A 15,276-nucleotide genomic window follows, 5' to 3' on the forward strand; every position below is an offset into this window, starting at 1 on the left:
AATTCCACATATTATTCTACTTCATTATACCTTGTAACTTAGGTAACCTCTGGGCAATGACCCAATTTTCTACTCATTATCTTCATATTTATTGTAAGGAAAAATTCTTCACCTATAAATAATGTGGTCTTACTTTTTTATTGGGTAGAGGAGATATATTCCCAAGAAAGATGAGAAGTGTGAAATAATATTCTAGTGTGTAGTAGCGAAAGAGAGAGTTTGAAACAAAGAAAAGTCTTCAACTATATTCACTATACAAAAGAGAGAAACTATATGTTGAAGGAATGTGTTTTTTGTGTGGAGCTTTAGACTCTTCAACTAAATTCGCAGTTGTTTGAGTTCTACGACGTTATTGGGTTGTTATATCTTGAAAGGGACAAATCGAGAGTGATATTGCTTGACGGTATAAATTATACTAGTGAACTTGAATCTCCTGAAAGAGAATATTATATTCGAGCCTCAGTCTGAATGATTTGTTTATTCACTTTTGTTCATTTTATTTCCAACTGTAATTTATTTTATTTGTGGTATATTACACCAACAGGAAGTGGCTTCAAAAAACAAGTTCGGATAAAAATTGTATACATATGTACACAACAGTATAAATTTTGTACAACAAACTATGAATAAAATTTAGTCAAAAACTATAAATGATGGGTGATTTTTATAAAATATAAACATTTGAGGTAATTTTAAAATTTCTACAAAAAAAAATCAAATACTAGAATTTGGACCAAATACTATTTTTTTTTTTTTTATAGAGCTTTTTTTTGGGGAGTAGAGGTTATTTCTTGTCCTTCTGTTTAATTACTATTGATTGTTTTCTTTTACTCCGATATAAATCTATAATCAAAATTAAAAGTTTAATCGTTAAAAGTTAAATATTATTACATAATTTATTTATTTAAAAAAAAACTGCATTAATTTACATAGGCTTCCACGATTCATTTGCTATTTATTACAACTAACTCTCACCTGCACAAATAATGTATAATTCTATCCACCAAACTTAAGCAAACGAAAAAAAAGATATTCTTCGTCCTGATCATATAATATAATATTCCATTGAGAGTTGGATTATCAACTGTGCAAAAATATGGGAACTCTTGATGTTTTTCTAAAAAAATAATCTATAAAATATTTTTTGAGAACACTATACTTAGAAATATTTTTTTAAAAGGTCGATCAGACACTAATTCAAATATATATTTAAAATTTATTGACCAAATATAATTACTTCTCACCACAAAAATAAATTAAAAAAAAAAAACGTTTTTAAATACTAAAAATTTGATTGAACCAATTATTAATTAGCTTCAAATTATTTTGAATGTTCGTTAACATGTTTTAAAGGTATCGCTACGATCTTAAACAGCCCAATTGTGGAGCGTCCCATTCATTGCCACTGATAATATAGTTGTGAATTAAAATAATTTAAAATTAAAAATCTATTTATTTGTTTGTTTGGTTGGTTCATAAATGTGCAATTTGATTTGTGGAAAGGTCAACTATAGCTTAATTTCAATAATTGTGAAAATAAAACTGAGATTTGATTAAATGTTTCTATCTATTCCGTGCAAAATCAAACCCTTTTTTAAAGTTAAAGATTGATCTACTTTAAGAAAAAAAATCCCATGTTAGCAAATTAACGAATCATTACTATTTCAAAATTGTTTGCTTTAGTCTTTTAGGTGCTTTTAACTTATTCTCAATTATATATTTTATTATTTCGTACAAAAAATATTTGGATTACTAAATCAAGTTATGATTTGTTCGCTTCGTTTAGATTTCAGCGGATTAATGACCCATTTATTTTATTAATTCAATTTATTTTGATTCTATTGATTCAACTTATTTAAAATAATATGTTGATATATAACCTAGAATGATCCATGAGAATTTTTATAACTACTCATTCGAATTTTTCTTTTCAAGTTCATTAAAAACTAGTAAACACTAGTTAATACAAATATTATGATAAAATATATGCTTTATTTATTATATTTTAAAGGATGTGAAAAATTAAAAAGTTGGCATTTGAAGGTCATTACATTAATTATAGTGAGAAAAACATGTTAAGAAAAAATCATCTATTTTTTAAAGTTGATTATAGGTTTGGATCAAATTTTCCGTCTAACTCATGCAACACAACATGTATTAATTACTTCATTATCTATTTATTTCCATTGCTCTAATGAAAATAGTAGACTATTTACTAATTTAATAGTACTTGTTATAGATAAATATTTTTATATTTACTTGAATGTTTCTATTTAAATATGAGCGTATTGAATTTTTAAAAAATATCTCTATTAAATATGAGCGTATCTTTTTATCTCTATCTTTTATTCTTACTTGCTTCAAGTATGCTCGATTGTGCAATAATACTAAATCAAAGCTCACTCTAAGTCATAATTGTCATTATTCTAAATCGTGTCATCTAAATATATTAGTCATTGACTCCTATATATATATATATATATATATAATATTACCTTAAAAACATGAACTCCTAACTTGAATATTAAATTATTATAATATTCTTTACTTAGCTTGTGACTTTTTCGATGAGTTGTGAATTTTTCAATAAGTTGTGACTTTTCTCGAAGAGTTGTGATTTTTTGATGAGTTGTGACTTTTTCAATAAGTTGTGAATTTTCCAAAGAGTTATGACTTTTTCAAAAGGGTTGTGACTTCTCGAAATGGTCATACCTTTTCAGATAAGACACATAAAATATTTGTTCATACTACCCTTTGTTGACTATAAATAGAGGAACTTCCTCTAATTTTTCAACCACAATTTTTTTAATCTTCTACTTTTCTTCTTTCATTATAATTTTTTTTGTGTGATTTATTGTCGTTGAGTGAGTTCGAAGTTTAGCGGAATATGAGGTACCACTATTCTGATGAAGTAAGTCGTTCTATCCTAAGAGGGTATATTCCATAACCTCAAGTACTTGAGGAAAATAATTTTGATGATATAATAATTATGTTTTTGCTTAATATATAGATTAGTATGTAATGTTTCAATATATGAATTTAACACGATGTAGTCTAAATTCATTTGTTTTTGTCAACAATTTCTCTTGAGATGTAGATATATGCTTCTGAATATCTTTTTCAAAATTTAGAGAATTGTCACGATTTATTTTTGATGCTCAAGACAAAAGAATGACTTTATTTATCAATGATACTTATGTGATTTAAACTCTCATGAAGTTTGCTTCAAAATAGTTATTACTATATAAACATTGCCCTTTTGTATTTAAATTAAAGTATTATATATGTCACAAGTTAACAAGATCTTCTAACTTCAAAATGTATTATTTTAAAATGTTCTGTTTAAAAAAAACTCACAACAAATGTGAAAAATATGTGAATATAAAAAATGTAGTTGTTCTCTTCACATGTTAATATGATATTTAAATAATTTAACGTGGAAAATACATGCAAAACACATCTGGTTAGATGACGAGAAAAATACAAAGTAAATATTGTCTATAAGGTAATCTTAGTGAGATAAGACTAATTACATAACTGAATCTCATTAAATTGAAATAAATATATACATTATTGCATTTAACTAATAAAATATTTCACTGACCATCTTCATAGATTTACGTGAATAAGTGATATATATGACGATCCACTTTGAACATTCACAAAAGAATCTGTAATATTATTTTCTGCTAAGCTTATTATTCAAATCTTCGTTTAAATAAATAATATTACTATGTACTATAACATATATTTTTGGAATTGGTAATCATGTGCAACGCACGTGTGCATACAAAATATAGGATAGAAACTTCACTTGTAATAGTTTGATCAACCTAAGTGGCAATATTTTAAACATTTCATTGCAAATGTTAATCTGAAAAAAGGGGCAAATTTTTAAAGCTTTTTAATTACAGTGTTTGACCCTTTTAAGAGTGTTTTTCTTCATTAAGAATCTCAGAAGAAAAAAATGAATGTCACTAAAATAAACAAAATAAAATAAAATAGAACAATCGAAGAAACAAAATAATGGAGTTTGGACCAAAAAAGTGTATAATCCCTCCGTTTAATTTATATAATACTATTTGACTTAATACAAAGTTTAAGCGATATATTTTTTATTTTAAAAAATTATTGATTAAAAACAAAAATTACATATTTCCATTATTATTCATCATTTTATTAAGATAAAATAATAAAGTTAAAATTTTCCAATTATAGAATTGTTTCAATTTGTTTATCATATTTATTAACAAAAAAAATAGTTCATTTAAAAATGATAGTTTAATTATTACTTTTTATTAGCTCTTTAATTTTAACATTCTAGCTGACATGTTTAATATCATAAAATTATTATTTTTGATACATTTAACATTTTTTTTTTATTTAAAATGATAAAATTCAAAAAGTTTCTAACTTTCTTAAATTTTATGTCGAATTTAAACCAAACAAACAAACTAAAACGAACACAATAATATGTTATCTTAAGATAAATTGAAAAAGAAAATGTGTCAAGTAAACTCGATCAATTAGCTTAAGGTGTGAAAAGGGGAAAAAAGAGTCTAAAAGTCACAAGTCATCTAAAGTTTTTTTTTTCTTCATTTTCAATATTTTCATTTCAGTACTTTTGTTTTTTATAAAAGAAAAATTATAACGGGTCCGAAGTTCGTATTAAAATTCCAATATACTGCAAGATTCATTTGAAAAGATGATTCCTAACAAAATTTTCTTCATACTTAAATCTCGAATGTGAAAATTCTAATTAAAATAAAATAATCTCACCAATGCACCATAATTCATGTCGATCCATTTCAGTATTTCAGTGAATTATATTTTGGTTCAAAGAATAATGATGGGTTTCACACTTGCTAAAAACTTTTCCAACAAACAAATTGAAATATCAAGTCAAGCAACTGGTCGTCGCCTGTCCCCGTTTTAACACTCTTTTTCTTTTTTGCAATTTCTTTGCAAGTTTTCAGTTTTAGTTCTCACTGTTAGCCTTCTTTCTTTGACCAAAGAAAAACTGTATCATCAAAAAAATACTATCTTTTTGCCCCTTTTCTTCTTTGTAATTGACCATCAAGATCCAGCATTTGATATCCTCAACTGGGTTGTAAGTATCTTGCATCTGTAATTTCTTGGTCTTCTTTTGATATTTTTAATGCTCAATTTGTTTATTGGTAGAATTTCTTATTAAAAATTATTTCTTTATTATGTTGTTGCTTGCCTTTGACTAAGGACTTGGTAATTTGTTGAATTTTGAAAGTTGTGTAGAAAGGGCCTGGACTTAATTTATGGAAATTGAAGTTATTTTGGTATTTATGCCTAGTTGTTATAAAAAGATTGATTTTTTTTTATTGTGTTGGTAGCTGCTTTGAATATGGACTTGGTAAATTTGTTGAATTTTGAAAGTTGTATAGAAAAGCTCTGGACTTGTATTTCTGGAAATTGAAGTTGAATTTGGCCTTTTGTTGTTTGATCTTAAGAACCCTTTTGGGTTTTGTGGATTGTGTGAGATGGGGTTTGTTTAATATCTAGTAGGGGTCTTTTTTCTTTTTTGAACTTTCTTCTTGAAGGTGTGAACTTTTGAGCTTTTGGATGTGGATGTGGAAGATCAAGTAAATTCTGTATTTCGGAAAGAATCTCTCTACAATCTCAAGGTAGGGGTAAGGTTTGTGCAGTACCCTCCCTAGACCCGACCTATGGGATTACACTAGGTTTGTTGTTGTCGTTGTTGTTGTTGACCTTAGTAATTGTGACTAACCATTTCTTTAATACATTGGTTGCCTTCTTGAATACTTTGAAAGAGGACAGTGGTTTATTATTTGTTGAAATTTGGAAGTCATGGTCAAAAAACTCTCAACTTTGAAACTTTCTGGGATTGGAATTCGCTCTCTTGTTGTTTGATTTTCAGAACCTTTCATGGGTTCTACTAGCCTTGCTTGTTGGGATTCATTGTATAGCAAATAAGGAGGGTTTCTTCAACTTCCTTCTTGGAGGTGTGAAGTTTGTGCTTGTGGCTTTGTAAGGTCAGATAAAATCATCTTTCAATAAAAAAAAATTAGTGTGTTTTGTTTATACCTAGTAGGGGTGTTCTTTTTTCTTCTTTTCTTTCAACTTCCGTGTGAAAGGCGAAAACTTTTATGGTTGTCACTGTAGATGATCAGGTGAAATCATCTTTTGAATGAAGTTTTCCTTTTGTTGATGATAATTTATGTAAGTGCATCTCTTAGATTGCTGTAATTGTGCTTTTTCTCTTCCCAGGTCTCTTTTGCCTCCTTGTTTGCTGTTTTTCCCATTAAAATCTGTAAGGATCAGTTTTCTGCTTGTATCTGACTTGTCCAATAATCTTTATTTTGGTTGTCCTGTAAGTGTGGGACTTGAGTACCTTTACTTCTGGAGAATCACTAGTTTGCTTAAGAAGAAAAGTTGTCTAGTGTTGATATGAAATGAGTCCTAATAGAGCGGATGAAACGTAGATTCATATAGTTTTTTCCGACTAGTTTGGAAGTGAGGCAGCGTTGATTGATTGATAAAACTGATTCATCATCTTATTTTTTTCCTTGCAGCCTTACATTTTGCTTCTTAACTCGGGAGAAATTGGATTTGTTCTTGCAATGGATTTTTTGGGGTTGCAAACTAGTCTATAGAGATCTTAAATGTTTCAGTCAACTGCTTAATTAGGACCTTCGATTGTAGCGGTTATGACTGGGCCTCTCACCAAGATGGCTTTGGATAACAGAGCTCTTACTACCTTTGCTGCTATTTTGATCTACTTGGTCTTGAGCTGTGCTGTTTGCTCTGCTGTTCAAAGCGACATTGACTGTCTGATGTCTATAAAAGATTCATTTGAAGATCCATTGAATTTCTTGAACACTACATGGAAGTTCGATAATCAGACGGAAGGTTTCATCTGCAAGTTTGCTGGGATTCAGTGCTGGCATCCTGATGAAACCAGGGTTCTGAGTATCAGTCTTCCTGACATGGGTCTCAAGGGCAGCTTTCCACGTGGTCTTAAGAATTGCACCTCTATTACATCATTAGATCTTTCGAGCAACGAGCTCCATGGAAGTATTCCAAATAATATCTCCCAAATTATAGGTTTTGTGGTAATGCTGGATCTCTCATCCAATAAATTTTCAGGGGAAATCCCAGTTAATCTAGCAAACTGCTCTTTTTTGAATAGCCTTAAACTTGACAACAACCTGTTTACGGGCCCAATTCCTGCAGAAATTGGCCTGCTTAGTCGGCTCAAGAATTTTAATGTAGCAAACAATCAATTGACTGGACCAGTTCCACGTTTCATAAATGCAACTTTTCCTGCAGAGAGCTATGCCAATAATGCCGGACTGTGTGGACCACCATTAGCTCTTTGTGAGGGTGATGCTAAGAAACCCCGTACTGGAATCATTGTCGGTGCAGCTGTTGGTGGGGTGACTTTAGGTGCTGTATTATTGACCATCGGTATGTTCTTCTATATGAGAAAGATATCCAGGAAGAGGAAAAAGGAAGATGATCCTGAAGGGAATAAATGGGCGAAGAGTATTAAGGGTTCCAAGGCAATCCAGGTGAGAATTAAAAACTGTGTCATTACGAAAACTTCTGTTCGCGCTTTGTTGATAGGTCATAAATCAATTCTAGTGGGTTGTGGTTTGTGTTTACGGGTTCTACTGTGGCTTTGCGATCATATTTAGAACCATAAATTCGCGTTTTCATATAAGCATTTAACTAATGAATTTTTCACCATAAGCTGTTGTGTGAGTTTTCTCTTGCTCAAGGATTCTTAATTGACTTAAGGTGCCTTATTTTCAGCTTTCAATGTTTGAGAAATCTACTTCAAAAATGAGATTAAGTGATCTCATGAAGGCCACCAACAACTTCAGCAAGAACAATATTATTGGGTCAGGAAGAACCGGCACATTCTACAAAGCAGTACTTGATGATGGCACTTCACTTATGGTTAAGAGGTTGCAGAATACTCAACACTCAGAGAAAGAGTTTACATCCGAGATGGCTACGTTGGGAAATGTAAAGCACCGTAACCTGGTGCCTCTTTTAGGATTCTGCATGGCTAAAAAAGAAAGGCTGTTGGTCTACAAAGACATGCCAAATGGCACCTTGCATGATAGGTTGCATTCGGTGAGTGAAGGGGAAAAAACTCTTGAGTGGCCTATGAGAATGAAAATCGCCATTGGAGCAGCCAAAGGATTTGCATGGCTTCACCACAACTGCAATCCTCGTATCATTCACAGAAATATTAGTTCTAAATGCATCTTGCTGGATGTGGAATATGAACCTAAAATATCGGATTTTGGACTTGCTAGGCTCATGAATCCAGTTGACACTCATTTGAGTACCTTTGTAAATGGGGAATTCGGGGACTTTGGTTATGTTGCACCTGAGTACGCGCGAACTCTCATGGCTACACCAAAAGGTGATGTGTACAGTTTCGGTGTTGTACTTCTCGAGTTAGTTACAGGTGAGACACCAACTTCTGTCGCCAAAGCTCCCGAGACCTTTAAGGGGAATTTGGTGGAATGGATCACACAACTCTCTGGTGAATCTAAGCTTCAAGACGCGATTGACCATTCTTTGTCTAGTAAAGGTTATGACAGCGAGATCTTCCAGGTCCTTAAAGTTGCTTGTCGATGTGTGTTGCCTGCTGCTCCTAAGGAGAGGCCAACAATGTTTGAACTATACCAGCTTCTGAGAGCCATCGGAGAGCGATATCATTTCACCACTGATGATGACATTATGATACCTGAGAGTGATAGCGGATTCCAAATGGACGAGCTCATTGTTGCTCAATAAGTAAACGAGGCCCTTCGATAATGGTTGAGTAAGATACAATAATTACTAGATCATTTTCTATCCTGTACAAATACCACGGTTCACTATCTATATAGATCATTCTATTTCTACTGTAAGTCCCTTATTCATAGCTACCCAACTATGTAATTTGTGCTTCTTTTTCTGTATTTTTAATGGTGAAGAGATTTCTACAGATTGGTGTTAGTCAGTATTTTTCCTCTTTTCAGATTTACTGCTTGAACAGTGTAGTCTCATATTCCAGTAATTATAAAATGCAAAGTTGGAAAAAATCCATCACTCAAAGCTGACTGTAAAATGTTCCAAACATTTGAAGACTTTGTATTTTATATTCCATATAGTTAAATTAGTACAAAGAATACTTGAGCCTCTCTGTAATATCCGCATACACTCTACCCTCCCAGACCTCGTGTATGTTGTTATTGTGTCCATCAATGTAGGTTTGAACCTTCCTATTATTTTGGATGTGATGATAAATCTTGCTATATACATATGAAAAGGATAAAGAATTTCCAAGATCTTATACAAAATGATCTAATAAATACAACTTAGAGTTACTTATACTCGAAAATTCGTGGTACAGTCTCAGGCAAACTCCTATAAGGCCTTTATAGTAGATTACATTGGTTTTGGCCAGAAGCAAAAAACTAGGGAGTTGCCTGTTATGACCAACTAACACTACTAAGATGATAAATATTCATCATCAGAGGAACTATGCTGCCGTTTAGCTGTGTAACTGCTAGTGACAGGTTGTAGATTTGGATTAACTGGAACTGGAAATTTATGTGCGGAGCTAACTACTGTCCTCTCATTTATCATTCCAACTTCCTTGCAAACGCGATCAAGAATCATTAGGAAGTCTTTGACCACCATGAAGGTTCTGAAAGGGTGAGCCTCTTCTCTAGCTGAATCTCCATGGAAATACTCGGTTATTTCCTTCACCAGTGACATGGCCAATGCTTCTTGAGCTTGGAGCCTTATGATCTTCTCTTCTGCCATTTCCATAAACCTGTTCATGGACTCAGAGAATTTTTTAGTACTGCTTTCCTCTGATCCAATGGCTTCAATGTATCCTGCAACCTCAGTAATGTTTCCGATCCCCTTAGAAAGCTTTAAAACATCGCTGTGGAGCACTTCTGAATCCATAGCAGCAGCATTTTTAACATTTATAAGCTCTGAAGTAATGTTGGAAACAACTTGAAGGCCAAGTTTCCGGTACTTAGCATCATCATTAGTGGTACACTGTTCGTTCTGATCTCCTCCAGAAAGACGAGTACCTTCACCTTTTATAATCTCCTGAACCACAAAATGTAAAAGGGTTGTTTTCCCATCTGCTCCCTTTACATCTACAAGCTTTAGCAGTGTGTCAAGTTTGAAGGCATGGGCATCTCCCCTGTTTGTCCCAACATTCATGCGGTTCCCTGTCTTCAACACGGCTTCCAGAAGCTTTAAGAACATTCTGCTACTTCTCAACTCTTCACATGCTGCCTGTAATAGGAAACCATTTTAAAGACACTTCACAAGTTCTGTTCTCTGATCTAAATCAAAATTCTTCTAGTGAATGGATCATCAATAACAAGTAGAAGTTGACGATGACTTAAAATAATTACCTCTAGAGTTTCAAATGACTTTCTGAGGTAGTCGACCTCATAATCAAAATTTGATACATACAGCATAGCGTCTACCCTTTTGAATGCAAAAGGTACATCAAGCACTGCTTTCAGAAACTTCTCTGCTGGCCCGAGCTTGACTGGAGAATCATCTTTGTATTCTTTTAGCTTACGTTCTTCCTCTTTGGATGGTGCCATCTTCAATAAAATCTCAAGGAGCTCAGTCCCAATAGTTTCAGCATTTCCTGAATAGAAGATGTAACTTGTTACTGCTGTCTATTCTCCTAAATCCAAACACTTAACAAGTTCTACATACACTTGAACTTCTGCCTATTGATGAAACCAACAAAGAACATTGAGGTGAAGGTAAACTAATAACATGATTTCGAAATCCATGTACTGAAATCCTTGTGAGCAAAGGAGCATAACTTTTAGCACGATAAACTACATGATTTTGCCTCAATCAATACTAACACACACTTCCATCATTCCATTTTTCAGCTCTTGATTTTCAATTCAGAGAGAGATTTAACTAATATAAACCACCAAATGTAAAGAATTCTTACAGTATCAAGTATTTTAACCCATTGTAGTAGGTAATCTTTCTTATTTTCCAGCTTACAAAGCCCGATGGTTACCCGTAGTTACCTTTTAGGTCAACCTACTAGCATAACACTCAATATGTTTAAGTTAAAACTCTTCAAAGAAGAGTGAAAATGATGTATACCTTCTAAAAGGGCTTCACATATTTCCTCTGTGGTTACATTTATGGCCCTCAGCAAAATTGCAATGTTCTGTGCCTTCTTTGGATCAAGTACCCTATTCTCTTGGCTCAGTGAGGGAACAAGACGTCTAGCTGTGTCGTTTGCATTCAAAGTTGGAGTCTTTACAACAAACAGTGTTTCTATCATCTCTTCATTCAACCTGCAAATTAACCAGTATCAGCACTATTCAACTTATACAAACAAAAGGCAATAGTTCCAGATTATCATACTTAAATGAGCTTGATTTCAGTTGATCCCAAACCATTTCGCGATCCGAACTTGCTCTCACTTTATCCCAATGCAAAGTTTTCAGCTTTGGTTTGGGTTCCTCAGTTTTCTCATCATTCTTCTCAATATGTTCCGAAATAGAAGGCAACTCCATTGGAGAAACCAATACTGGACTCTCAATTCCTACGGGTTTTAAAGGAGATTCAAGAACTGGAGGGTTAAATGCTGGCTTTGAAAATGGAGGTGAGGGTGTTTTGGGGCTTTCCATATTCTTAGACGGAGGTGGCGGAGGTGGTGGCGGACGTGGCGGTGGTGGTCCAAAAGCTGGTGTGGCTTGTTGTATGTGATTTCTGATTCTCGCCGGAAACTGAACATCCTGATCCAAAAGATTGAAAATTCCCGGAGATGAGTCCATGCTTCTGGTTGAATATCTCTCTGGTGATAATGGGAATGGCGGTGATGGTGATGGAGATGGAGATTCTGCAAATGGTGGCACAATTGTCGCCGGTGGCGGTGGAGGAGGAGGTGGATACTGAGGTGGTGGAGCGGTGTAAACAGCGACCAGTTCCGGTGACTTGGGTCTTACACTTTTCCTTTCCGGACTCAAACTCGCCGGCGGCGAAATGCTCAGCGATACAGACCGGACCGGTGAACCGGACCCGGAACTCGAGGATGAACTCGAAGAAGATGAGCTACAGCCAACAAATTTCTCAACTTCAACAGCAGAAAAATCTCTCCGGGACAGTGAGTCACCTCCGATTGAACTCTCTCTACCACCCATAGATCCCGCAGAAGAGTAAAAATCTACATCATTTTCAGCAGTACCGGAGAAAAACCTGGTATTCCCATAACTCTGTCTCAAATTCCGTCCATGTAGCGGCGGCAATGGACGGAGCTCCGGCGAGTCCATTTTTCTCGAAGAAGGAGTAGAGCTAGTGTTACTACCATTACGATTCTGAGCATTATGTGTTTCAACTCCGCCATGTGAGCTAGCAAGAGTACCCAAATAGAGAAACTCCGAACTAGTTTGAGACGGTCTTTGAAGCTTAGGAATACCATTATTACCATCACTCTTAGCACCATCCCGACTCAACCCGTTGCTATTACTATCAGATCTTTGAGTTTTCCGGTCACTCTGTTTCCTTCGCTTTCGTATATGTAAAAAGATAGCAATAGATAGAACAATGACAGCAGCAAGAACAGAGATAATAGCAGTGACAATAAGTTTATTTGAAACAGGGTTAGATTTGGAGGTATTTGGAAGGATAATAGAAGAAACATTTGCAGGAATGAAATCAGCAGGTGAATCAGGGGGAGGTGGAGGAGAAGGGTAAGTAGGGAAAAAGGGGTTATTATCACTGTTATCAGGAGGAGTAGAGCCTTGAAATGGGTACTCTGTTGGGGCTGGAGGAGAAGGTATGGGTGGTTGAGAAGAAGGTGGTGGTGAGTCTAATGGGAAAAAGGGTTCATGGAGAACACGACGGTTGTTGCCGGAGACGGCGGCGGCGGTGGTGGCAAATGATAAGTGAGGTGAAAAACAGAGGAAGAAGATGACGAAAAAGGAAACCATCATTGTTAACAGATTCTTTCTTTAGAAAAAAAAGAAGAGAACTTTAAGAACTGAATCAAGAAGAAGTTGCTTACTATTGAGCATATATTTAATTTAATTTAGCTTACATTATTTAATTTTTTTGTGAATAATCAATCTGCTCTGTTCTTTGTGAATGTTCAGCAAGATTCCTTTTTTGGAATTTGGTCAAATGAGAAATGGTAATAGAAGACAAATTGCTGAAAGCATAGGGGGGGGCGGGGGGAGTTGTCTGTGTTTACAGTGAGGAAAAAAGACAGAAATTTGAAGAGAGAAAAGAAGAAACCAAGAGAGTGACAGAAAGCAGAGGGAGAAAACAAAAAAAAAAATCTAAGGGGAGAAAAAGTTTCTCTGTGTGTGAAAAGGTAGAAAATTGGGAAAGATTATGGAGTAATTATTGTATTAAAAAGTACATTCATGGAAGACAGAGATTTTGGATGGTGCAAATCCAGCTAATTTTATTCTTAGCTGGTGAGTGACAATGCTGCCTGTTGTACCATTGTGATGCGGTAGTGAAACTGATTCATCAATTTCGATTTATATTAAAAAATATTATATCTAAAATAAATTGTGTAGCTCTAATATAAATAACAAACATCGAAAAAAAAGGAAGAAGAAGACAGTGCTACCAGTTGTTGTGAAGTGATGATTCATGTGATGATTCATGCAACGATACAAGTTGAGTTATAACGCCGCATCTCATAAGTCATAAGTGGCCCTTTTTTTAGTTTATTTTTTTCCCCATTAAAATTTAAAAAGTATTATTCCCTCTGTCCCAATTTATGTGATACTTTTCATTTTTCGAGAGTTAAACAGTTTAAGTTTGACTGTAAATTTGCGTATAAAATCTTTAATTTTTTTGAAATAAAATTTATATATTTGTAAACTACGTAAAAAGTACTATAACTCACAATAATTAATAATTCAAAATATTTAAAAGATCTATGAAAATTTTACGGTAAAAAATAGACTTATTTGAATCTCAAAATCCGAAAAGTGCCACATAAAATGAGACGGAGGAAGTAATAAGTTACTAATTTTTTATAGTCTATTAATGTTTGAAAGTGATTTAGAATTTTTTAAATAATAAATTATAAATCAAAAATAAATTCTTTTAACTTTTTAACTTGGGACAAAGGGAACTTTATATTTTGAGCAACTCGAACCTCTGATTAAAAATGAAGGAGTGTTTATTATTCCAATACAATCTTAATAGATTTGGATGTGTTACTCGATCATATAAGCGGACACCCACAGTCATACAAGGGGATGCACATGCACTCGTTAACTTCAGAAAAAATCATGTATATATATGTATATCTATTTTGAGAAACTGACAAAAATTAGGTATAGTTAACGGTGCACCCATGAGGAGTATAGGAAGAAATGCCCTTGTATTGCTGATACAAGCAAGCTAGTAGTACTACCCGCGAGATTAGAGTTTGAATAAAAAATTATTTTCTTAAATACATGATGACATTATATTGTAGATGGCAATAATTTAAACTTGATTAATTTTCTTGAAAGAACAGAAAGGGCAATGTGATTTATTTATTAATTAATTAGTAGTGGATTTTGGATGCTGCGCTGCATGGTTCATACTTACATTGCATTGTTATTATTTTATTATAAATAAATTAAAGTAGTAAATTTATATTCCTAGACTAGAAGACACCAATAGTAATATACATTTTTAAAAAGAGCAGCGTAATTTGACTATACAGAAGAATGTGGCCGACATTGATTTACAACTAATATTTTTATATAACCAAAAAATATATTTTTTAAAACTTCATAGACATTAGTATTCTCCTTATCCAATATTTAAATCAACATAAAATCACCTCCCACGTACATTAGGTATATAAACTAGTAATAATGCACTATATTATGTTTCAAAATGAGTCATCAAAACCAAGGTAAACAAAGAGAAACAATCTACTTCCTTTTGATAGATTTAAGTTTTTTTATATGCATTATCTATACAAAACTTTAACAATGTAATTTTATAAACAAAGTTTAAAAAAAATTACACAAATTTTACTCATTTTATGGAGATAAAAAAGATATATTTGAGAGATCCTTGACTCAAGTAACACATCAAATATATATATATGTGAAATTATTTTATATATTAATTTATTACACCCTACCAAATGATCACCGAGAGTGTCCCATTAGTAGTATCTAAACAATTCTTAATTTAAAAGTAAAAAAGTTGCAAATTGTAACTTTAGAGAAAACTTTTGTGTAACGGACA

General features: G+C 33.2%; 2 protein-coding genes across 2 annotated transcripts; one reads left to right on the forward strand and one right to left on the reverse strand.

The window, feature by feature from the left end:
* The first annotated feature begins 4,910 nt into the window (after positions 1-4,910).
* On the forward strand, positions 4,911-9,001 carry LOC125875149 (probably inactive leucine-rich repeat receptor-like protein kinase At5g48380). The gene is made up of 3 exons (XM_049556242.1): positions 4,911-5,110; positions 6,567-7,565; positions 7,810-9,001. Exons 2-3 carry the CDS (start codon positions 6,702-6,704, stop codon positions 8,806-8,808), a joined length of 1,863 nt encoding a protein of 620 aa, XP_049412199.1. The 5' UTR covers positions 4,911-5,110; positions 6,567-6,701; the 3' UTR covers positions 8,809-9,001.
* A 312-nt stretch (positions 9,002-9,313) lies between these two features.
* LOC125875148 (formin-like protein 1) lies at positions 9,314-13,348 on the reverse strand. Its single transcript, XM_049556241.1, has 4 exons — positions 11,431-13,348; positions 11,164-11,360; positions 10,437-10,681; positions 9,314-10,314 (listed from the first exon to the last, which is right to left on the reverse strand). The coding sequence occupies exons 1-4, from the start codon at positions 12,999-13,001 to the stop codon at positions 9,508-9,510; spliced, it is 2,820 nt and encodes a 939-aa protein (XP_049412198.1). The 5' UTR covers positions 13,002-13,348; the 3' UTR covers positions 9,314-9,507.
* Between the last annotated feature and the right edge of the window lie 1,928 nt (positions 13,349-15,276).

The sequence above is a fragment of the Solanum stenotomum genome, chromosome 8, assembly GCF_019186545.1.
Source record: "Solanum stenotomum isolate F172 chromosome 8, ASM1918654v1, whole genome shotgun sequence".
In the NCBI taxonomy this organism is placed as follows: domain Eukaryota; kingdom Viridiplantae; phylum Streptophyta; class Magnoliopsida; order Solanales; family Solanaceae; genus Solanum; species Solanum stenotomum.